We start from the raw sequence: 25,000 nt of genomic DNA, 5'->3' as shown, positions 1-25,000 counted from the left end.
AAGCCGTCGCTGGACATGTGACCTGAACACACACAAGATGATCAGCAGAGCGTGACGCTCCAGCCACTGATGCTGCGGTTTATAACCAACGAACCACAGATACACGTCCTGCAGTCTCCAGTCCACAACTACACTTCTCAGCCTCAGACTCGCTGTACATCAGGGGGCTTTTAAGGTACATGTTAGAGTTTTTGAGACCAAGTAAAGAAACTTCAAGTAATAAACCATCAAAAGAAAGTGAAACTCAGATATTTGTTCTTGTTTTAATCATAAACTCACTTCCTTTTGTTCAATTTCTCAGAAAACAAGACTTGATATATAATCTCCAGTAAATGTGTTTTAAATATGTTTATATATTGGCACTAGAAAACAAGACCGAGATACTGAGGAAGATGTTCATTTTTTGCAGTTCATGCAACATTTAATGACATGACTTTATGAACTGAAGATTTTATGCTCTGGTTTAAGACATTTTTAGGCTTTAATTTGTGGAAGAGTAAAATAACTTTTTAAGACACATTTTAAACGCACCCAAATAAATGAAAATTAGCTTTTAATTAACTGATTCTCAGGCCATTCATAAGAACCCTAAAGATGATTTTTAGCAGAACTTTTTCGCAGGTTTTCTAAATCACCAAGACCATAGATGCAGTTAAAATCATCTTTTTTTAATATGTGGTAATAATTGGAATATTGTAACTACTGTACATGCTGTAGTTCATACAAATCAATTAAAACCAAACTCAATCCAGTTAAATTTGGTTTTATTAATGTTTGTATGAGAAATGTATGTTCATAATCTTTAAATGTCATATTTTAGATTTCGAGCTATAATCTCGAAACACAAAGATTTTTCCATACTGTTTCTGTGCTTGTCCTGACCTGGAAAAGTCTTTGATCTAGTGTTTCAGGAGCGAGTGCTGACGCCGTCTGACCACCAGAGGGCAGCAGATGATCAGCCATCAGTCCTTTAATTACACACGCATCACACCTCCTCGATTTACCTTTCTTTTTTAAGTCAGCGTCTCTCTCGTACTTCTCAATGATCTGCATGACTCGTTTGGCATCATAGAAGGGGAAGAGGATCTCGTTAAGTCGAGGGTCCCGCTGGTTCTACCGAGAAAACAAAGATCTGAAATGAGGAAGGATTTGTGCTCGGAGACGCATCTCAATCTCTTTATGAGCTCTTGAAATTACAGCTATGTTTGTCCCTCGCAGAATCCACAGATGCATTTTTTACCCTTATGAGGGCAGATTTTTCCAAACCACATAAAACACACAGCACATCCTCACTTCAAATAAATCATATTAAAGCAAATGGAACGAGAACAGCATCTGATGTTAGATAACAGATGAGTATCAGGCCAGTTTACTCACATTCTGAGCTTCATTTCTGCCCTGCTTTAACATCACTAACTAGTTCACGAACAGGGACGTGTCTGTGCTTTACGAGAGTTTGTGTTCAGCGGACAAACAAGCATGAGACTGGCTGCACAAGACAAGCAAATCAAACACAACAAACATGACAACATTCGGATCCGCATGCAGTGCAAACACTAACACAGGAAGCGGATCACCCAACAGAGAGAGAGAGAGAGAGAGAAAGAGAGAGACAGAGAGAGAGAGAGAGACAGACAGAGAAAGAGAGAAGGGCGTCATGCAGACACACACACACACACAGTTAATAATGATGATAAGAGCTTACTTCATTCAGAAAGCTGACTAACTGCTCTACGGTTAAATAATCACTTTTGTCTCCGTTGCTGCAAAGAAATTGAGCAGAAAAGATTTGGTTTGGTTATAATAACACAAACAAAACCATTAGAGAGAGAGAAAGAGAGTTAGACATCACAAAGCATCTGTTCGACACCCGTCTGATGCTCCGTTAGTCAAACACAGGTTAATGTTGAACTGCTGAAGCTGTTAGAGTCTGTCTCATAGTTAGTGCTCTAGAGTACTAGTTAACCGTCAGGACTGAACAGCGTGTGACGCACATCTTCTTGAAGAGCTCCTCAATGTCCGTGCGAGGGCAGATCTTCTGCGTCAGAGCATAGAAGATGTCGAAGGTGAAGGCCGAATGCTCGATTTCATCATTCTGCAATGCAAAACCAAATCAAGCAGGTTCACCATGACACTTATTTAACCTCTGCAACGTGACAGAAACAGGATTTCAACAAAAGTAGGACAAGATGTGGTTTGACCAATGAGGGACTGAACGTGGGTTTGCACGGAAAGTCTTTGTGCTGAAAACCACAGAAAACTAAATCAATCGTCTGTTTACAGTGAATCTATCTCCAATAAAAGAAGTCTTTTTTTTTTTACAGGTTATAAAGATTCAACTGTGGTTTTTAGTTTTAACTGGAAAACAAATCAAAAGGTCTCATTGGTTCACATCTTGAAAAGCGACTCAATAACCTGGTTTACACACAACTATTAAAACTGAAATGAAAATGAAACATTAAAATATAAAAATAAAAGATCATTCAACACGTCAATAAATCATGTTAACTGTACATAAAACAATGAAACACTAAATACATAAAATACTAAAATACAGCAAGAAATAAGTAATAAATAAAACAAATAAATATATAAAATAACTGTTCTTTTTTGGCACTGAAAATGACATGAGCTTAAAGTCAAAGACGTGTTTCTCTTTAAAACCACAGCATCAATAAGAGCAGCATCATCAATTAAGACTCTTCCATCTAACAATATAAATGTGTAACAGACCTTCCCACTGGGGAGACCGAGCTCCTTCAGCGCCTGGAAGATTCCTTTCTCTGTTTTACCCGAGCCGAATGTCCGTGTTATGCTGCACAAGACAAGATGAGATGATCAGATCAGATCAGATCGGCCAAAACTTCAAAGAATAAAGAGAAGATCCAGAGGAATCAAACACTCACCCTCGAACCGGGATTTTGCCATTGACATTCGTCACGAAGGAGAGTCTCATCCAACTAGACAGAAATACAAGAGAAAGTTAAAGAAGACAAACATATCATGGATCCTGCTGATTCTAATCTGGTTAGAACAGATCTCCAACAGATCTTCAGCAGATCTCCAGCAGATCTCCAGCAGATCTTCAGCAGATCTCCAGCAGATCTCCAGCAGATCTCCAGCAGATCTCTAACAGATCTCCAGCAGATCTCCAGCAGATCTCTAGCAGATCCCCAACTGATCTCCAACAGATTTCTAGCAGATCTCCAACTGATCTCTAACAGATCCCCAACTGATCTGCAGCAGATCTCCAGCAGATCTCCAGCAGATCTCCAGCAGATCTCCAGCAGTGGTTATAGTGGTCTGTTTAACACTATAAACGTGCACACATAGATGTGTGTCATTCCGTAGTTTAAGCATTGAGTCATCTGGTAACACTTTATTTTACAGTTACATCTATTAGTTGCTTATTACTAATAACTATGACTTTTCTCTCAATAAATTCTTAATTGTCTGCTAATTAATAGTGAGTAAGGTAGTTGTTAGGTTTAGGTATTGGGTAGGATTAGGGATATAGAATAAGGTCATGTAGAATAAGGAATTAATATGTGCTTAATTAGCACTAATACGTGGCTATATTCTAGTAATATATATGCTAATAAGCAACTAACAGATGTAACTGTAAAACAAAGTGTTACCAGTCGTCTTTATGTGGATCTACTTACTGTTTCTTCAGGCACGTCATTGGACACACGTTATTCGCCTTGAAGTTGTGAATCACTGATTTCAATCCTTCCATCCATTTCTGCACAAAAACAAACAATCATACACAAGCAGAAATAAACATGTTTTGTAGTAGTTTACTACATAAGCTATTATCTAGAATTAACTAACTTAAACACATGATGTGTCTGTAAATCTGTTAAGTTTCTCCGTACATCAAGGAGAATTTACAGAAGGGCTAAAAGAAAATGGAAGAAGAATAGGCTGCAAGTAGCATTTGATATGTTAAGAGAAGCTCTGACAAATTTTCAGTCTATTGTGAAGGTTGCAAAAGCAAAATATTTTTTGAATATAATTGATAAGATGACCATATTAGCCCGGTCCTGTCAACACTGCACTGGCTCCCTATCAAGCATCGCATAGATTTTAAAATATTGCTTATTACTTATAAAGCCCTGAATGGTTTAGCACCTCAGTATTTGAATGAGCTCCTTTTACATTATAATCCTCTACGTCCGCTACGTTCTCAAAACTCAGGCAATTTGATAATACCTAGAATATCAAAATCAACTGCAGGCGGCAGATCCTTTTCCTATTTGGCGCCTAAACTCTGGAATAACCTACCTAACATTGTTCGGGAGGCAGACACACTCTTGCAGTTTAAATCTAGATTAAAGACCCATCTCTTTAAAGGCAGGGTAGGTAATACATGTATAAACAACTTTCTTCCAAATTTGTTTAAACAATCTATATATATCAATGCATAATTAAAATGTAAGTATTCTGATAAAAAGAGTATAAAAATCGAGTGACTCTAGACCGTTTACTCTGTATTAAACACAGCTCATTATTTCCATTTCGGGACGAAACATAGGATTGGCTTAGGCGACTGTCACTCTCTCGCAACCATGGCAACCACCCTTTTGCCACACATGACCTGCCCACTTGAGCGTGCACGTTTGATTTGAGGAATTCAACAGGCATGGATCCTAGGAATACTAAAACAATGGCAGAGAAACAGCAAGCAAATTTCACAGTACCGGCCTATGCAGTTAGTGAAGGCAAACCAGGCAAAAAAAGGAAGACAGTAACAGTACAAGAAAAGGCAATGAACAAAAAGTCTTTGGATAAACAAAGAAATAAAATGCGAGTTAATATCGGCGTGGCTTTCCAGCGATGGCGAGAACTGAGGGAACTCAAGGGGCTGAAAAGTGACTCCTTGATGGCTTTATTTCTGCTGGACAGGTAAATCTTTCTTTTTGTATTTTGATCATACATATTTTTTTCATGAAGCATGTGTCATTAGCACACGTAGCTGCGTAATATAGCTAACATAACATTACTTAGCGAGCCGTAGTAGAGACGATAAATAATCTATAGGAGCCCAGAAGGGAGGGGGTGGAGTGAATGGAAATAATGAGCTGTCTTTAAAACAGTCGTGAGAGGTCTACAGACACTCAATTTTTATACTTTCTTTTTCAGAGTACTTACATTTTAATTATGTATTGATATATAAACAAATTTGGAAAAAAAAGTTTTTTATACATTTTTTTACCTACCCTGCCTTTAACCTGGCATACACATAACATACTAATATGCTTTTAATATCCAAATCCGTTAAAGGATTTTTAGGCTGCATTAATTAGGTAAACCGGAACCGGAAACACTTCCCATAACACCCTATGTACTTGCTACATCATTAGAAGAATGGCATCTACGCTAATATTAGTCTGTTTCTCTCTTGTTCCGAGGTCACCGTGGCCACCAGATCCAGTCTGTGTCCAGATCAGAGGGTCACTGCAGTCACCCGGATCCAGTACGTATCCAGACCAGATGCTGGATCAGCACCTAGAAAGGACCTCTACATCCCTGAAAGACAGCGGAGACCAGGACAACTAGAGCCCCAGATACAGATCCCCTGTAAAGACCTTGTCTCAGAGGAGCACCAGGACAAGACCACAGGAAACAGATGATTCTTCTGCACAATCTGACTTTGCTGCAGCCTGGAATTGAACTACTGGTTTCGTCTGGTCAGAGGAGAACTGGCCCCCCCAACTGAGCCTGGTTTCTCCCAAGGTTTTTTTCTCCATTCTGTCACCGATGGAGTTTCGGTTCCTTGCCGCTGTCGCCTCTGGCTTGCTTAGTTGGGGACACTTCATCTACAGCGATATCGTTGACTTGATTGCAAATAAATGCACAGACACTATTTAACTGAACAGAGATGACATAACTGAATCCATGATGAACTGCCTTTAACTATCATTTTGCATTATTGACACAATGTTTTCCTAATGAATGTTTTTCAGTTGATGGTTGTTGTTTAAACCGCTATATAAATATAAATAAAGGTGACTTGACTTGATAAGAGCTACAATTAAAAACATGATTTTTCCTTCACCTATTATTTTCTCGAGGCTACTCAAAAGATGTGTGACGATCTTTTGCAGTTCTTTGTAAACAAAGTTGATCATCTTCGGTCACAGATTATACCAATAATGACCTTTCATTCTGAGTTAAATCATTAAGATTTCATTTAGTAGTTTTGAGCCTATTTCTTTCCCTCAGTTGGAGCATATATTAAGGCACACTAAACCTGCTGCACATCCGTCTGTTGCTCTTCCTCATCGGCTGTTGTTAAAATGTTATCTTTTAGGTAAAACTCTTCAATCTCTTTTAAATAGTAGTATGATTAATGGAAATTTTCCTGCTTGTTTCAGACATGCAGTAGTGCAGCAACTTCTTAAGGAACCAAATTTGGACTATACTGTTTTAAGTAATTACCGACCTACAGTACAGACCAAATGTTTGGACACACCTTCTCATTCAAAGAGTTTTCTTTATTTTAATGACTATGAAAATTGTAGAGTCACACTGAAGGCATCAAGGGCTATTTGAGCAAGAAGGAGAGTGATGGGGTGCTGCGCCAGATGACCTGGCCTCCACAGTCACCGGACCTGAACCCAATCCAGATGGTTTAGGGGTGAGCTGGACCGCAGACAGAAGGCAAAAGGGCCAACAAGTGCTAAGCATCTCTCGGGGAACTCCTTCAAGACTGTTGGAAGACCATTTCAGGTGACTACCTCTTGAAGCTCATCAAGAGAAAGCCAAGAGTGTGCAAAGCAGTAATCAAAGCAAAAGGTGGCTACTTTGAAGAACCTACAATATGACATATTTTCAGTTGTTTCACGCTTTTTTGTTATGTATATAATTCCATATATAATTCCACATGTGTTAATTCATAGTTTTGATGCCTTCAGTGTGACTCTACAATTTTCATAGTCATGAAAATAAAGAAAACTCTTTGAATGAGAAGGTGTGTCCAAACTTTTGGTCTGTACTGTATATCGAAACTAACTTTCTTATCCAACATTTTAGAGAAGGTTGTTCTGTCTCAGCTTGCATCATATTTAGATATGAATGCCGTGAAAGATACGTTCCAGTCAGGTTTTAGGTCTCTTCATAGTACAGAATCGGCCCTTCTTAAGGTTTTTAATGATATTCTATAGGCAGTTGATTCAGGAAAGATAGTTAATCGTATTGATCATGGTATTTTATTGCAGCGTTTAGAAGATGTTGGTGTTAAGGATACTGCTCTAGAATGGTTTAAATCATATTTAAAAGATAGATCTTTCTCGGTTTGTCTTGGAGATCTGTGTTCTACATCAGTTAAATTACATAGTGGTGTGCCACAGGGGTCTATTTTATTTTCAATTGTGCAAAATTTGTCATAAATATAATATTATGTATCATTTATATGAAGTTGACACTTATATATCCCGATATATCCAAATAGTTCTCAATCCTTTGAAGGACTTGCTCAGTGTTTAGGTGAGATAAGAGGCTGGTTGGCAAGCAATTTTCTTCATCTTAATACTAATAAGACTGAGTGTGTTGTTTTGGATCTTCTTTTACTTCCAAGGAAATTATAAGTAGGTTGGCTGCTATGAAGATAAATGTTTCAGATCATGTCAAAAATGTGGGTTTTATAATGGATTCAGCCCTAGGCTGAGATAAACAGGTTCCTAGTGTTGTGAAGACTGCCTTTTATCAACTAAGAATTATTTTTAAACTGAAAACATGTCTCTCTTTTAAGGACCTGGAGACTATTATTCATGCCTTTGCGTCATCACACATCGATTACTGTAATTCTGTATATATAGTTGTTTTACAGGGTCAATTATCTCATCTTCAATAAGTACAAAATGCTGTTGTCAAAGAAGAGAGAGAGAATTACTCCAGTTTTAGTTTCTTTAGACAGGTTGCCTGTAGAATTTATAATTGAATTTAAGGTTTTGCTGATGGTTTTAAAGCATTGCATGGCACTGCTCCAAAATATATTGCTGACCTACTGATTCCTTTTTAAAATTCAAGAAACTTGAGATCTTTGAATGAGATGATTCTGTATGTTCCCAAAATGGGATTAAAATCAAAGGGTGATAGTGTGACGACACCTGCTGTTGATTCTGTGAATTGCGGTTGGCACCTGAGCCCATTAATCACCTAAATTGCCAGTCTACTGGAAACACCTGTGTTCGTGCCTTGGATGCTGTTTAAGAGCTCACCAATTGACCGGGGAGAGTCAGTCTTTGGTTTTGACGCTTTGGTTTTGGACTCTTTGGTTGTGTTGTATTCTGTTGCTCTTTTCATTTTCACTTCAACACTACATTACACTTCACTTGCTTTACACATCTTGCTTTACACACTGACCTTACCGATGAATACAGAAATATGGTTATTTTCTTTAATTGTTTTCATTCTATAATTTAGTGTTGTCTTATTTTGTCATTAAATAAATATTACTTTGAGCTTATAATTTGGTTTTCGTGTGTCCCTTGTTTTGTTGCTTCCCTTGAGCCAAGGGTCGTAACAATAGGGCTTTCCTCGATTATGAAACCCTCTCCCAATGCACATTAAATCTTCCCCATATTTGGATGCTTTTAAGTCTATATTGAAATCATACCTTTTTGGTAGAGCTTTTAGAATTGACTAGAGGGACCAGGCAGTTGTTTTAATGTGCTACAGAAATAAAAATCGTATTGTAAGTTTTCAAACCTCAAATAACAAATATAAAAAAGCAGCTCATTTAAGACTCTGTTTGAGCTTGTTTTTATGTGGATGAACAACGAACGACTCGTTTCACTCTGATTCAGTGAATCACAAACCGATCACACAACAGAAAATTACTGAATATGACAGAACATTCAAAACAGTTAAAGTTTGTTGGAGATTTAAATGAGAGAATCTCCTGAGGTTTGCAGTACTGATGTCACACTTACCTTGGCCGTATCTGTGCTCTCCGTCACCACGTAAATGAAGCTGAGGTTGACCAGGTCCGGCCCGCTGCAGACGCAGATGATGCGACCGTCCAGATCCACCTCGCTCTTCCCCGTGGCTTCCAGAGACGCCAGGATCTTCGGGTCCTTCAGGAACAAAAACACGCCACACATGCACACATCAGCTCATTAGTACCGGTTCAGTTCATGAAGAAACACGGGATGACTTACAACAACCTTTATAACAGATCAACATGGTCAACTAGACTGGATTGATATGGACACTGAAGTTGTCATCAGGTCAAATCCACTGAATCCCAATGGGATGCCACATTCCCAAACAGTCACTCTTGTGTATGATTCATTTAAAGCCAGAGTTCTGCCAAAAATGAGAATTCTGTCATCATTTATTCAAGTTGTTCTAAACCTGTATGAGTTTCTCTCTTCCGCTGAACTCTAAGGAAGATATTTAGAAAGTATTTTGAAGAAAGTTATTAACTAAAGGGGACCACAAACTGTTTGGTACATTCTTCAAAATATCTTCTTTAAAATATGAAAGAAACTCATACAAGTTTGGAACAACTAGAGTAAAAGAAGACAGAATTGTATTACATTTTTTGGATGAACTATTGCTTTAATGACGTTAAAGGAGCATCAGCTCATGAACGATTCAACCCTGAACTGATCAGTGTGAGATTCAACAGATTCAGCTGTGGAATAATACAACTCAATAAAAACTGACCCATATTTTCACACGCATTGGTCAAAGACGTTAACAAACATTCATCTGAACGTCTGTTTTTGTGCTAGCAGCATTGTGCTCAGTTCGATTCCTAGAGAAACGTCTGAAGTGATAAACTGAGAGTAAACGTGTCTGAACACACATCACCTCCTGCTTAACAAACAGCTGAAGCGGGTTACCATCAGGTCCTGTAAACATGAGCCGCCTCCACAAACACATGCTCAGGTAAACGCTCCTGCTGCGAACACCTGACTGCAGAAGACAAACACTGCAGACGGGCGCGGCCACACACACACACACACACCAGTCAATATTTGACACGCACACTGACTGTGAAAGATAATCTCTGACTGTCAATAACACTCAAGTGCAGATGCAAAGCAAACAGTAACGCCTCAACGGCTCTCGGTCCACGTGTGACGCAGACAGAACGACTCGAAGCGGTTTCATCTTCTTCACAGTAACTGTAACTCTGACTAAACTCTTCAGCATGTGAGACTCGTCAGCATCTTTACCTTCGGCACGACTCCGGGACGGATGCTGTTGATCAGAGAACATTCTAGAAGCTGTCCTTCCTGCGAGAGACACAAACACTGTTATTACGACAGTTCAAAGTTCATGATCACTGACTGATGAGTCTGATTTCATTCATTTGAATAACAATAATCAAGCCAAAGTTCTGCTGAAGAGATGTTTTTCTTTTAGAAACAGAAATAGAAACTGAATGTCAGTGACTGAATCTACATAACACACACACACACACACAAACTCACACACTGCTTTATAATATTTAAAAACACAGACACAATCATCAAACTGAATAAGAATTTCACACAGTTATAATTGAAGCTTTCAGACACATGATATGATGACAGTAAAGGGAAGATCAGAGCCGTGAGGATGAGATGTGTGTGATGTGCGTCTACATCCATGAAAATAAATCACACCTTTCCGTCACTTTTCCACGTGAGAAAGAAGCCAAACTCGTCGACTTTGAAATGGCAGCTGGGCTCAAAGACGAAGGGATCCTGAAAAACACAGCGGAGGATGAGCGGCGTTCCTGATGACAAACACACACCGTTAACACTGGAAAATTTCCCTGAGAATGCAACCATTACAGTGTTTAATTAACACATCTGATTGGTCCGTCCTCAACTGGACGTCTCGTCCATCTCACCGACATCACCTGCTCTTACAGCAGAGTCAGGCCAAGAGACAGAACACACACATGGAGAGAGAAGAGACTGGAGCGATGAAGAGACAGAACACACACACGGAGAGAAGAGACTGGAGCGATGAAGAGAAAGAACACACACGGAGAGAGACGAGACTGGAGCGATGAAGAGACAGAACACACACACGGAGAGATGAGACTCGAGCGATGAAGAGACAGAACACACACACACGGAGAGACGAGACTCGAGCGATGAAGAGACAGAACACACACACGGAGAGACGAGACTCGAGCGATGAAGAGACAGAACACACACACACGGAAAGACGAGACTGGAGCGATGAAGAGACAGAACACACACACAGAGAGAGACGAGACTGGAGCGATGAAGAGACAACACACACACAGAGAGAGACGAGACTGGAGCGATGAAGAGACAGAACACACACACAGAGAGAGACGAGACTGGAGCGATGAAGAGACAACACACACACGGAGAGAGACGAGACTGGAGCGATGAAGAGACAGAACACGCACACGAAGAGATGAGACTGGAGCGATGAAGAGACAGAACACACACACAGAGAGAAGAGACTGGAGCGATGAAGAGACAGAACACACACACAGAGAGAGACGAGACTGGAGCGATGAAGAGACAGAACACACACACAGAGAGACGAGACTGGAGCGATGAAGAGACAGAACACACACACAGAGAGAAGAGACTGGAGCGATGAAGAGACAGAACACACACACAGAGAGACGAGACTGGAGCGATGAAGAGACAGAACACACACACAGAGAGAGACGAGACTGGAGCGATGAAGAGACAGAACACACACACAGAGAGACGAGACTGGAGCGATGAAGAGACAGAACACACACACAGAGAGAAGAGACTGGAGCGATGAAGAGACAGAACACACACACAGAGAGACGAGACTGGAGCGATGAAGAGACAGAACACACACACAGAGAGACGAGACTGGAGCGATGAAGAGACAGAACACACACACAGAGAGACGAGACTGGAGCGATGAAGAGACAGAACACACACACAGAGAGAAGAGACTGGAGCGATGAAGAGACAGAACACACACACAGAGAGAGACGAGAATGGAGCGATGAAGAGACAGAACACACACACAGAGAGACGAGACTGGAGCGATGAAGAGACAGAACACACACACAGAGAGAGACGAGACTGGAGCGATGAAGAGACAGAACACGCACACGGAGAGACGAGACTGAAGAGATGAAGAGACAGAACACACACACAGAGAGAGACGAGACTGGAGCGATGAAGAGACAGAACACGCACACGGAGAGACGAGACTGGAGCGATGAAGAGACAGAACACACACACGGAGAGAAGAGACTGGAGCGATGAAGAGACAGAACACACACACAGAGAGAGACGAGACTGGAGCGATGAAGAGACAGAACACACACACAGAGAGAGACGAGACTGGAGCGATGAAGAGACAGAACACGGAGAGAGACGAGACTGGAGCGATGAAGAGACAGAACACACACACAGAGAGACGAGACTGGAGCGATGAAGAGACAGAACACACACACAGAGAGAGACGAGACTGGAGCGATGAAGAGACAGAACACACACACGACGAGAGACGAGACTGGAGCGATGAAGAGACAGAACACACACACAGAGAGAGACGAGACTGGAGCGATGAAGAGACAACACACACACGGAGAGAGACGAGACTGGAGCGATGAAGAGACAGAACACACACACAGAGAGAGACGAGACTGGAGCGATGAAGAGACAGAACACACACACAGAGAGAGACGAGACTGGAGCGATGAAGAGACAACACACACACGGAGAGAGACGAGACTGGAGCGATGAAGAGACAGAACACACACACACAGAGAGAGACGAGACTGGAGCGATGAAGAGACAACACACACACGGAGAGACGAGACTGGAGCGATGAAGAGACAGAACACACACACACAGAGAGAGACGAGACTGGAGCGATGAAGAGACAGAACACACACACAGAGAGAGACGAGACTGGAGCGATGAAGAGACAGAACACACACACGGAGAGAGACGAGATTGGAGCGATGAAGAGACAACACACACACGGAGAGAGAAGAGACTGGAGAGATAAAGAGACAGAACACACACACAGAGAGAGACGAGACTGGAGCGATGAAGAGACAACACACACACGGAGAGAGAAGAGACTGGAGCGATGAAGAGACAGAACACACACACAGAGAGAGACGAGACTGGAGCGATGAAGAGACAACACACACACGGAGAGAGACGAGACTGGAGCGATGAAGAGACAGAACACACACACGGAGAGAGACGAGACTGGAGCGATGAAGAGACAGAACACACACACAGAGAGAGACGAGACTGGAGCGATGAAGAGACAGAACACACACACAGAGAGAGACGAGACTGGAGCGATGAAGAGACAGAACACACACACAGAGAGAGACGAGACTCGAGCGATGAAGAGACAGAACACACACACGGAGAGAGACGAGACTGGAGCGATGAAGAGACAGAACACACACACAGAGAGAGACGAGACTGGAGCGATGAAGAGACAACACACACACGGAGAGAGAAGAGACTGGAGCGATGAAGAGACAGAACACACACACAGAGAGAGACGAGACTGGAGCGATGAAGAGACAGAACACACACACAGAGAGAGACGAGACTGGAGCGATGAAGAGACAGAACACACACACAGAGAGAGACGAGACTCGAGCGATGAAGAGACAGAACACACACGGAGAGAGACGAGACTGGAGCGATGAAGAGACAGAACACACACACAGAGAGAGACGAGACTGGAGCGATGAAGAGACAGAACACACACACGGAGAGAGACGAGACTGGAGCAATGAAGAGACAACACACACACGGAGAGAGAAGAGACTGGAGCGATGAAGAGACAGAACACACACACAGAGAGAGACGAGACTGGAGCGATGAAGAGACAGAACACACACACGGAGAGAGAAGAGACTGGAGCGATGAAGAGACAGAACACACACACAGAGAGAGACGAGACTGGAGCGATGAAGACACAGAACACACACACGGAGAGAGACGAGACTGGAGCGATGAAGAGACAGAACACACACACAGAGAGAGACGAGACTGGAGCGATGAAGACACAGAACACACACACAGAGAGACGAGACTGGAGCGATGAAGAGACAGAACACACACACAGAGAGAGACGAGACTGGAGCGATGAAGAGACAGAACACACACACAGAGAGACGAGACTGGAGCGATGAAGAGACAGAACACACACACAGAGAGACGAGACTGGAGCGATGAAGAGACAGAACACACACACAGAGAGAAGAGACTGGAGCGATGAAGAGACAGAACACACACACAGAGAGACGAGACTGGAGCGATGAAGAGACAGAACACACACACAGAGAGACGAGACTGGAGCGATGAAGAGACAGAACACACACACAGAGAGACGAGACTGGAGCGATGAAGAGACAGAACACACACACAGAGAGAAGAGACTGGAGCGATGAAGAGACAGAACACACACACAGAGAGAGACGAGAATGGAGCGATGAAGAGACAGAACACACACACAGAGAGACGAGACTGGAGCGATGAAGAGACAAAACACACACACAGAGAGAGACGAGACTGGAGCGATGAAGAGACAGAACACGCACACGGAGAGACGAGACTGAAGAGATGAAGAGACAGAACACGCACACGGAGAGACGAGACTGGAGCGATGAAGAGACAGAACACACACACGGAGAGAAGAGACTGGAGCGATGAAGAGACAGAACACACACACAGAGAGAGACGAGACTGGAGCGATGAAGAGACAGAACACACACACAGAGAGAGACGAGACTGGAGCGATGAAGAGACAGAACACGGAGAGAGACGAGACTGGAGCGATGAAGAGACAGAACACACACACAGAGAGACGAGACTGGAGCGATGAAGAGACAGAACACACACACAGAGAGAGACGAGACTGGAGCGATGAAGAGACAGAACACACACACGGAGAGACGAGACTGGAGCGATGAAGAGACAGAACACACACACGGAGAGAAGAGACTGGAGCGATGAAGAGACAGAACACACACAGAGAGAGACGAGACTGGAGCGATGAAGAGACAGAACACACACACGGAGAGACGAGACTGGAGCGATGAAGAGACAGAACACACACACGGAGAGACGAGACTGGAGCGATGAAGAGACAGAACACACACACAGAGAGAGACGATACTGGAGCGATGAAGAGACAGAACACACACACGGAGAGAGACGAGACTGGAGCGATGAAGAGACAGAACACACACACAGAGAGAGACGAGACTGGAGCGATGAAGAGACAGACCACACACACGGAGAGACGAGACTGGAGCGATGAAGAGACAGAACACACACACGGAGAGACGAGACTGGAGCGATATAGAGACAGAACACACACACAGAGAGAGACGAGACTGGAGCGATGAAGAGACAGAACACACACACAGAGAGAGACGAGACTGGAGCGATGAAGAGACAGAACACACACACGGAGAGACGAGACTGGAGCGATGAAGAGACAGAACACACACACGGAGAGAAGAGACTGGAGCGATGAAGAGACAGAACACACACACTGAGAGAAGAGACTGGAGCGATGAAGAGACAGACACACACACGGAGAGAGACGAGACTGGAGCGATGAAGAGACAGAACACACACACGGAGAGAGACGAGACTGGAGCGATGAAGAGACAGAACACACACACGGAGAGAGACGAGACTGGAGCAAAGAAAGAAACAGAACACACACACGGAGAGAGACGAGACTCGAGCGATGAAGAGACAGAACACACACACTGAGAGAAGAGACTGGAGCGATGAAGAGACAGAACACACACACGGAGAGAAGAGACTGGAGCGATGAAGAGACAGAACACACACACGGAGAGACGAGACTGGAGCGATGAAGAGACAGAACACACACACAGAGAGAGACGAGACTGGAGCGATGAAGAGACCACACACACACGGAGAGAGAAGAGACTGGAGCGATGAAGAGACAGAACACACACACACGGAGAGAGACGAGACTGGAGCGATGAAGAGACAGAACACACACACACGGAGAGAGACGAGACTGGAGCGATGAAGAGACAGAACACACAGACAGAGAGAGACGAGACTGGAGCGATGAAGAGACAACACGCACACGGAGAGAGAAGAGACTGGAGCGATGAAGAGACAGAACACACACACAGAGAGAGACGAGACTGGAGCGATGAAGAGACAGAACACACACACGGAGAGAGAAGAGACTGGAGCGATGAAGAGACAGAACACACACACAGAGAGACGAGACTGGAGCGATGAAGAGACAGAACACACACACCGAGAGAGACGAGACTGGAGCGATGAAGAGACAGAACACACACACAGAGAGACGAGACTGGAGCGATGAAGAGACAGAACACACACACAGAGAGAGACGAGACTGGAGCGATGAAGAGACAGAACACACACACGGAGAGACGAGACTGGAGCGATGAAGAGACAGAACACACAAACGGAGAGACGAGACTGGAGCGATGAAGAGACAGAACACACAAACGGAGAGAGACGAGACTCGAGCGATGAAGAGACAGAACACACACACGGAGAGACGAGACTGGAGCGATGAAGAGACAGAACACACACACGGAGAGACGAGACTGGAGCGATGAAGAGACAGAACACACACACGGAGAGACGAGACTGGAGCGATGAAGAGACAGAACACACAAACGGAGAGACGAGACTGGAGCGATGAAGAGACAACACACACACGGAGAGACGAGACTGGAGCGAAGAAGAGACAGAACACACACACGGAGAGAAGAGACTGGAGCGATGAAGAGACAGAACACACACACGGAGAGAGACGAGACTGGAGCGATGAAGAGACAGAACACACACACGGAGAGACGAGACTGGAGCGATGAAGAGACAGAACACACAAACGGAGAGACGAGACTGGAGCGAAGAAGAGACAGAACACACACACGGAGAGAAGAGACTGGAGCGATGAAGAGACAGAACACACACACAGAGAGAGACGAGACTGGAGCGATGAAGAGACAGAACACACACACGGAAAGACGAGACTGGAGCGATGAAGAGACAGAACACACACACACACACGGAGAGACGAGACTGGAGCGATGAAGAGACAGAACACACACACGGAGAGAAGAGACTGGAGCGATGAAGAGACAGAACACACACACTGAGAGAAGAGACTGGAGCGATGAAGAGACAGAACACACACACGGAGAGAAGAGACTGGAGCGATGAAGAGACAGAACACACACACGGAGAGAAGAGACTGGAGCGATGAAGAGACAGAACACACACACGGAGAGACGAGACTGGAGCGATGAAGAGACAGAACACACACACGGAGAGACGAGACTGGAGCGATGAAGAGACAGAACACACACACGGAGAGACGAGACTGGAGCGATGAAGAGACAGAACACACACACAGAGAGAGACGAGACTGGTGCGATGAAGAGACAGAACACACACACAGAGAGACGAGACTGGAGCGATGAAGAGACAGAACACACACACGGAGAGACGAGACTGGAGCGATGAAGAGACGGAACACACACACGGAGAGAGTTGAGACTGGAGCGATGAAGAGACGGAACACACACACAGAGAGAGTTGAGACTGGAGCGATGAAGAGACGGAAAACACACACGCGGAGAGAGTTGAGACTGGAGCGATGAAGAGACAGAACACACACACGGAGAGAGTTGAGACTGGAGCGATGAAGAGACAGAACACACACACGGAGAGACGAGACTGGAGCGATGAAGAGACAGAACACACACACGGAGAGACGAGACTTGAGCGATGAAGAGACAGAACACACACACGGAGAGAAGAGACTGGAGCGATGAAGAGACGGAACACACACACAGAGAGAGACGAGACTGGTGCGATGAAGAGACAGAACACACACACGGAGAGAGACGAGACTGGAGCGATGAAGAGACAGAACACACACACGGATAGAAGAGACTGGAGCGATGAAGAGACAGAACACACACACGGAGAGACGAGACTGGAGCGATGAAGAGACAGAACACACACACGGAGAGACGAGACTGGAGCGATGAAGAGACAGAACACACACACACAGAGACGAGACTGGAGCGATGAAGAAACAGAACACACACACAGAGAGAGACGAGACTGGTGCGATGAAGAGACAGAACACACACAAGGAGAGAAGAGACTGGAGCGATGAAGAGACAGAACACACACACGGAGAGAGGAGACTGGAGCGATGAAGAGACGGAACACACACACGGAGAGAGTTGAGACTGGAGCGATGAAGAGACAGAACACACACACGAAGAGAGACGAGACTGGAGCGATGAAGAGACAGAACACACACACGGAGAGACGAGACTGGAGCATGAAGAGACAGAACACACACACAGAGAGAGACGAGACTGGAGCGATGAAGAGACAGAACACACACACGGAGAGACGAGACTGGTGCGATGAAGAGACAGAACACACACAAGGAGAGAAGAGACTGGAGCGATGAAGAGACAGAACACACACACAGAGAGAGACGAGACTGGTGCGATGAAGAGACAGAACACACACAAGGAGAGAAGAGACTGGAGCGATGAAGAGACGGAACACACACACGGAGAGAGTTGAGACTGGAGCGATGAAGAGACAGAACACACACACGAAGAGAGACGAGACTGGAGCGATGAAGAGACAGAACACACACACGGAGAGACGAGACTGGAGCATGAAGAGACAGAACACACACACAGAGAGAGACGAGACTGGAGCGATGAAGAGACAGAACACACACACAGAGAGAGACGAGACTGGTGCGATGAAGAGACAGAACACACACAAGGAGAGAAGAGACTGCAGCGATGAAGAGACGGAACACACACACGGAGAGAGTTGAGACTGGAGCGATGAAGAGACAGAACACACACACGGAGAGACGAGACTGGAGCGATGAAGAGACGGAACACACACACGGAGAGACGAGACTGGAGCGATGAAGAGACAGAACACACACACAGAGAGAGACGAGACTGGTGCGATGAAGAGACAGAACACACACAAGGAGAGAAGAGACTGGAGCGATGAAGAGACGGAACACACACACGGAGAGACGAGACTGGAGCGATGAAGAGACGGAACACACACACGGAGAGAGTTGAGACTGGAGCGATGAAGAGACGGAACACACACACGGAGAGACGAGACTGGAGCGATGAAGAGACGGAACACAAACACGGAGAGAGACGAGACTGGAGCGATGAAGAGACAGAACACACACACGGAGAGAGTTGAGACTGGAGCGATGAAGAGACAGAACACACACACGGAGAGACGAGACTGGAGCGATGAAGAGACGGAACACACACACGGAGAGACGAGACTGGAGCGATGAAGAGACGGAACACACACGGAGAGAGTTGAGACTGGAGCGATGAAGAGACAGAACACACACACGGAGAGAGTTGAGACTGGAGCGATGAAGAGACAGAACACACACACGGAGAGTTGAGACTGGAGCGATGAAGAGACAGAACACACACACGGAGAGAAGAGACTGGAGCGATGAAGAGACAGAACACACACACGGAGAGACGAGACTGGAGCGATGAAGAGACAGAACACACACACGGAGAGACGAGACTGGAGCGATGAAGAGACAGAACACACACACGGAGAGACGAGACTGGAGCGATGAAGAGACAGAACACACACACGGAGAGAGACGAGACTGGAGCGATGAAGAGACAGAACACACACACGGAAAGACGAGACTAGAGCGATGAAGAGACAGAACACACACACAGAGAGAGACGAGACTGGAGCGATGAAGAGACAGAACACACACACAGAGAGACGAGACTCGAGCGATGAAGAGACAGAACACACACACGGAGAGACGAGACTGGAGCGACGAAGAGAAAGAACACACACACGGAGAGACGAGACTGGAGCGATGAAGAGACAGAACACACACACGGAGAGAGACGAGACTGGAGCGATGAAGAGACAGAACACACACACGGAAAGACGAGACTGGAGCGATGAAGAGACAGAACACACACACGGAGAGAGACGAGACTGTAGCGATGAAGAGACAGAACACACACACGGAGAGAGACGAGACTGGAGCGATGAAGAGACAGAACACACACACACGGAGAGACGAGACTGGAGCGATGAAGAGACAAAACACAAACACGGAGAGAGACGAGACTTGAGCGATGAAGAGACAGAACACACACACAGAGAGAGACGAGACTGGAGCGATGAAGAGACAGAACACACACACGGAGAGACGAGACTGGAGCGATGAAGAGACAGAACACACACACGGAGAGAGACGAGACTGGAGCGATGAAGAGACAGAACACACACACGGAGAGACGAGACTGGAGCGATGAAGAGACAGAACACACACACGGAGAGAGACGAGACTGGAGCGATGAAGAGACAGAACACACACACGGAGAGAGACGAGACTGGAGCGATGAAGAGACAGAACACACACACGGAGAGAGACGAGACTGGAGCGATGAAGAGACAGAACACACACACGGAGAGAGGAGACTGGAGCGATGAAGAGACAGAACACACACACGGAGAGAGACGAGACTGGAGCGATGAAGAGACAGAACACACACACGGAGAGAGACGAGACTGGAGCGATGAAGAGACAGAACACACACACGGAGAGAGGAGACTGGAGCGATGAAGAGACAGAACACACACACGGAGAGACGAGACTGGAGCGATGAAGAGACAGAACACACACACGGAGAGACGAGACTGGAGGGATGAAGAGACAGAACACACACACAGAGAGACGAGACTCGAGCGATGAAGAGAAAGAACACACACACAGAGAGACGAGACTCGAGCGATGAAGAGACAGAACACACACACAGAGAGAGACGAGACTGGAGCGATGAAGAGACAGAACACACACACGGAGAGAAGAGACTGGAGCGATGAAGAGACAGAACACGCACACAGAGAGAGACGAGACTGGAGCGATGAAGAGACAGAACACACACACGGAGAGACGAGACTGGAGCGATGAAGAGACAGAACACACACACGGAGAGACGAGACTGGAGCGATGAAGAGACGGAACACACACACGGAGAGACGAGACTGGAGCGATGAAGAGACAGAACACACACACAGAGAGAGACGAGACTGGAGCGATGAAGAGACAGAACACACACACGTTGAGAGAAGAGACTGGAGCGATGAAGAGACAGAACACACACACGGAGAGAAGAGACTGGAGCGATGAAGAGACAGAACACACACACAGAGAGACGAGACTGGAGCGATGAAGAGACAGAACACACACACAGAGAGAGACGAGACTGGAGCGATGAAGAGACAGAACACACACACGGAGGGAAGAGACTGGAGCGATGAAGAGAAAGAACACACACACGGAGAGAGACGAGACTGGAGCGATGAAGAGACAGAACACACACACGGAGGGAAGAGACTGGAGCGATGAAGAGAAAGAACACACACACGGAGAGAGACGAGACTGGAGCGATGAAGAGACAGAACACACACACACGGAGAGACGAGACTGGAGCGATGAAGAGACAGAACACACACACGTTGAGAGAAGAGACTGGAGCGATGAAGAGACAGAACACACACACGGAGAGAAGAGACTGGAGCGATGAAGAGACAGAACACACACACAGAGAGACGAGACTGGAGCGATGAAGAGACAGAACACACACACAGAGAGAGACGAGACTGGAGCGATGAAGAGACAGAACACACACACAGAGAGAGACGAGACTGGAGCGATGAAGAGACAGAACACACACACAGAGAGACGAGACTGGAGCGATGAAGAGACAGAACACACACACAGAGAGAGACGAGACTGGAGCGATGAAGAGACAGAACACACACACAGAGAGACGAGACTGGAGCGATGAAGAGACAGAACACACACACAGAGAGACGAGACTGGAGCGATGAAGAGACAGAACACACACACAGAGAGAGACGAGACTGGAGCGATGAAGAGACAGAACACACACATGGAGAGAAGAGACTGGAGCGATGAAGAGAAAGAACACACACACGGAGAGAAGAGACTGGAGCGATGAAGAGACAGAACACACACACGGAGCGAGACGAGGCTGGAGCGATGAAGAGACAGAACACACACGCGGAGAGACGAGACTGGAGCGATGAAGAGACAGAACACACACACGGAGAGAGACGAGACTGGAGCGATGAAGAGACAACACACACACAGAGAGAGACGAGGCTGGAGCGATGAAGAGACAGAACACACACACAGAGAGAAGAGACTGGAGCGATGAAGAGACAGAACACACACACAGAGAGACGAGACTGGAGCGATGAAGAGACAGAACACACACACAGAGAGACGAGACTGGAGCGATGAAGAGACAACACACACACAGAGAGAGACGAGACTGGAGCGATGAAGAGACAACACACACACAGAGAGAGACGAGGCTGGAGCGATGAAGAGACAGAACACACACACAGAGAGAAGAGACTGGAGCGATGAAGAGACAGAACACACACACAGAGAGACGAGACTGGAGCGATGAAGAGACAGAACACACACACAGAGAGACGAGACTGGAGCGATGAAGAGACAGAACACACACACAGAGAGAGACGAGACTGGAGCGATGAAGAGACAGAACACACACACGGAGAGAAGAGACTGGAGCGATGAAGAGACAGAACACACACATGGAGAGAAGAGACTGGAGCGATGAAGAGACAGAACACACACACGGAGAGAAGAGACTGGAGCGATGAAGAGACAGAACACACACACGGAGAGAAGAGACTGGAGCGATGAAGAGACAGAACACACACACGGAGAGAAGAGACTGGAGCGATGAAGAGACAGAACACACACACAGAGAGACGAGACTCGAGCGATGAAGAGAAAGAACACACACACAGAGAGACGAGACTCGAGCGATGAAGAGAAAGAACACACACACAGAGAGAAGAGACTGGAGCGATGAAGAGACAGAACACACACACAGAGAGAAGAGACTGGAGCGATGAAGAGACAGAACACACACACAGAGAGAGACGAGACTGGAGCGATGAAGAGACAGAACACACACACAGAGAGAGACGAGACTGGAGCGATGAAGAGACAGAACACACACACAGAGAGACGAGACTCGAGCGATGAAGAGACAGAACACACACACAGAGAGAAGAGACTGGAGCGATGAAGAGACAGAACACACACACAGAGAGAAGAGACTGGAGCGATGAAGAGACAGAACACACACACAGAGAGAGACGAGACTGGAGCGATGAAGAGACAGAACACACACACAGAGAGAGACGAGACTGGAGCGATGAAGAGACAGAACACACACACAGAGAGAAGAGACTGGAGCGATGAAGAGACAGAACACACACACAGAGAGACGAGACTCGAGCGATGAAGAGACAGAACACACACACAGAGAGAGACGAGACTGGAGCGATGAAGAGACAGAACACACACACAGAGAGACGAGACTCGAGCGATGAAGAGAAAGAACACACACACAGAGAGACGAGACTCGGGCGATGAAGAGAAAGAACACACACAAGGAGAGAAGAGACTGGAGCGATGAAGAGACAGAACACACACACGGAGAGAGGAGACTGGAGCGATGAAGAGACAGAACACGCACACGGAGAGACGAGACTGGAGCGATGAAGAGACAACACACACACAGAGAGACGAGACTCGAGCGATGAAGAGACAGAACAGACACACGGAGAGAAGAGACTGGAGCGATGAAGAGACAGAACACACACACAGAGAGAGACGAGACTGGAGCGATGAAGAGACAGAACACACACACAGAGAGAGACGAGACTGGAGCGATGAAGAGACAGAACACACACACAGAGAGACGAGACTGGAGCGATGAAGAGAAAGAACACACACACGGAGAGAGACGAGACTGGAGCGATGAAGAGACAGAACACACACACGGAGCGAGACGAGACTGGAGCGATGAAGAGACAGAACACACACACAGAGAGACGAGACTGGAGCGATGAAGAGAAAGAACACACACACGGAGAGACGAGACTGGAGCGATGAAGAGACAGAACACACACACAGAGAGAGACGAGACTGGAGCGATGAAGAGACAGAACACACACACAGAGAGAGACGAGACTGGAGCGATGAAGAGACAGAACACACACACAGAGAGACGAGACTGGAGCGATGAAGAGAAAGAACACACACACGGAGAGAGACGAGACTGGAGCGATGAAGAGACAGAACACACACACGGAGCGAGACGAGACTGGAGCGATGAAGAGACAGAACACACACACAGAGAGACGAGACTGGAGCGATGAAGAGACAGAACACACACACGGAGAGAGACGAGACTGGAGCGATGAAGAGACAGAACACACACACAGAGAGACGAGACTGGAGCGATGAAGAGAAAGAACACACACACAGAGAGAAGAGACTGGAGCGATGAAGAGACAGAACACACACACGGAGCGAGACGAGGCTGGAGCGATGAAGAGACAGAACACACACACGGAGAGACGAGACTGGAGCGATGAAGAGACAACACACACACAGAGAGAGACGAGGCTGGAGCGATGAAGAGACAGAACACACACACAGAGAGAGACGAGACTGGTGCGATGAAGAGAAAGAACACACACACGGAGAGAAGAGACTGGAGCGATGAAGAGACAGAACACACACACGGAGAGACGAGTCCACCAGCTGTTTACAGACAGTCCATCAGTCTGCAGATTCAGAAAATAATGTAGCATATTCCAGGCCACAAAATCAGGTCATAAAAATGTTATGGGAACATTGTTTTTAAATGTTTCTAAAATATTTTTTTTTCCCCCGCTGAGATTACAAGAATATTTTTTTCCATATTTACTAACTTTATTTTCACCCACATTATTTGACTGCTTAGGTAAGTTAAAATGTCCAGTTCTTGTCATGATTACAGGTTACAAGATTTAAAAACATTTCT

General features: G+C 45.9%; 1 protein-coding gene across 8 annotated transcripts in view; it reads right to left on the bottom strand.

Annotated features, from left to right (window-relative positions):
• The window catches only part of plcb4 (phospholipase C, beta 4), a 74,681-nt gene that overhangs the window by 30,827 nt on the left and 18,854 nt on the right, over nt 1-25,000 (bottom strand). For 7 of the 8 annotated variants that reach the window (XM_059498061.1, XM_059498060.1, XM_059498064.1 and 4 more), the window contains exons 4-13: nt 10,626-10,706; nt 10,194-10,253; nt 8,940-9,083; nt 3,666-3,745; nt 2,907-2,960; nt 2,734-2,815; nt 1,995-2,095; nt 1,706-1,763; nt 1,005-1,113; nt 1-22 (exon numbers count right to left, since the gene is read on the bottom strand). The exon at nt 1-22 is cut by the window's left edge and continues 189 nt beyond it. In XM_059498061.1, the coding sequence (XP_059354044.1) occupies nt 1-22; nt 1,005-1,113; nt 1,706-1,763; nt 1,995-2,095; nt 2,734-2,815; nt 2,907-2,960; nt 3,666-3,745; nt 8,940-9,083; nt 10,194-10,253; nt 10,626-10,706 (791 nt within the window). Of the gene's footprint in view, nt 23-1,004; nt 1,114-1,705; nt 1,764-1,994; nt 2,096-2,733; nt 2,816-2,906; nt 2,961-3,665; nt 3,746-8,939; nt 9,084-10,193; nt 10,254-10,625; nt 10,707-25,000 lie in introns of those variants that run through there. The other variant, XM_059498066.1, reaches the window with a different exon arrangement.

The sequence above is a fragment of the Carassius carassius genome, chromosome 18 (assembly GCF_963082965.1).
Source record: "Carassius carassius chromosome 18, fCarCar2.1, whole genome shotgun sequence".
NCBI lineage: Eukaryota > Metazoa > Chordata > Actinopteri > Cypriniformes > Cyprinidae > Carassius > Carassius carassius.
The sequence above is the reverse complement of the archived record's forward strand: the minus strand, read 5'-3'. Positions and strand labels throughout refer to the sequence as shown.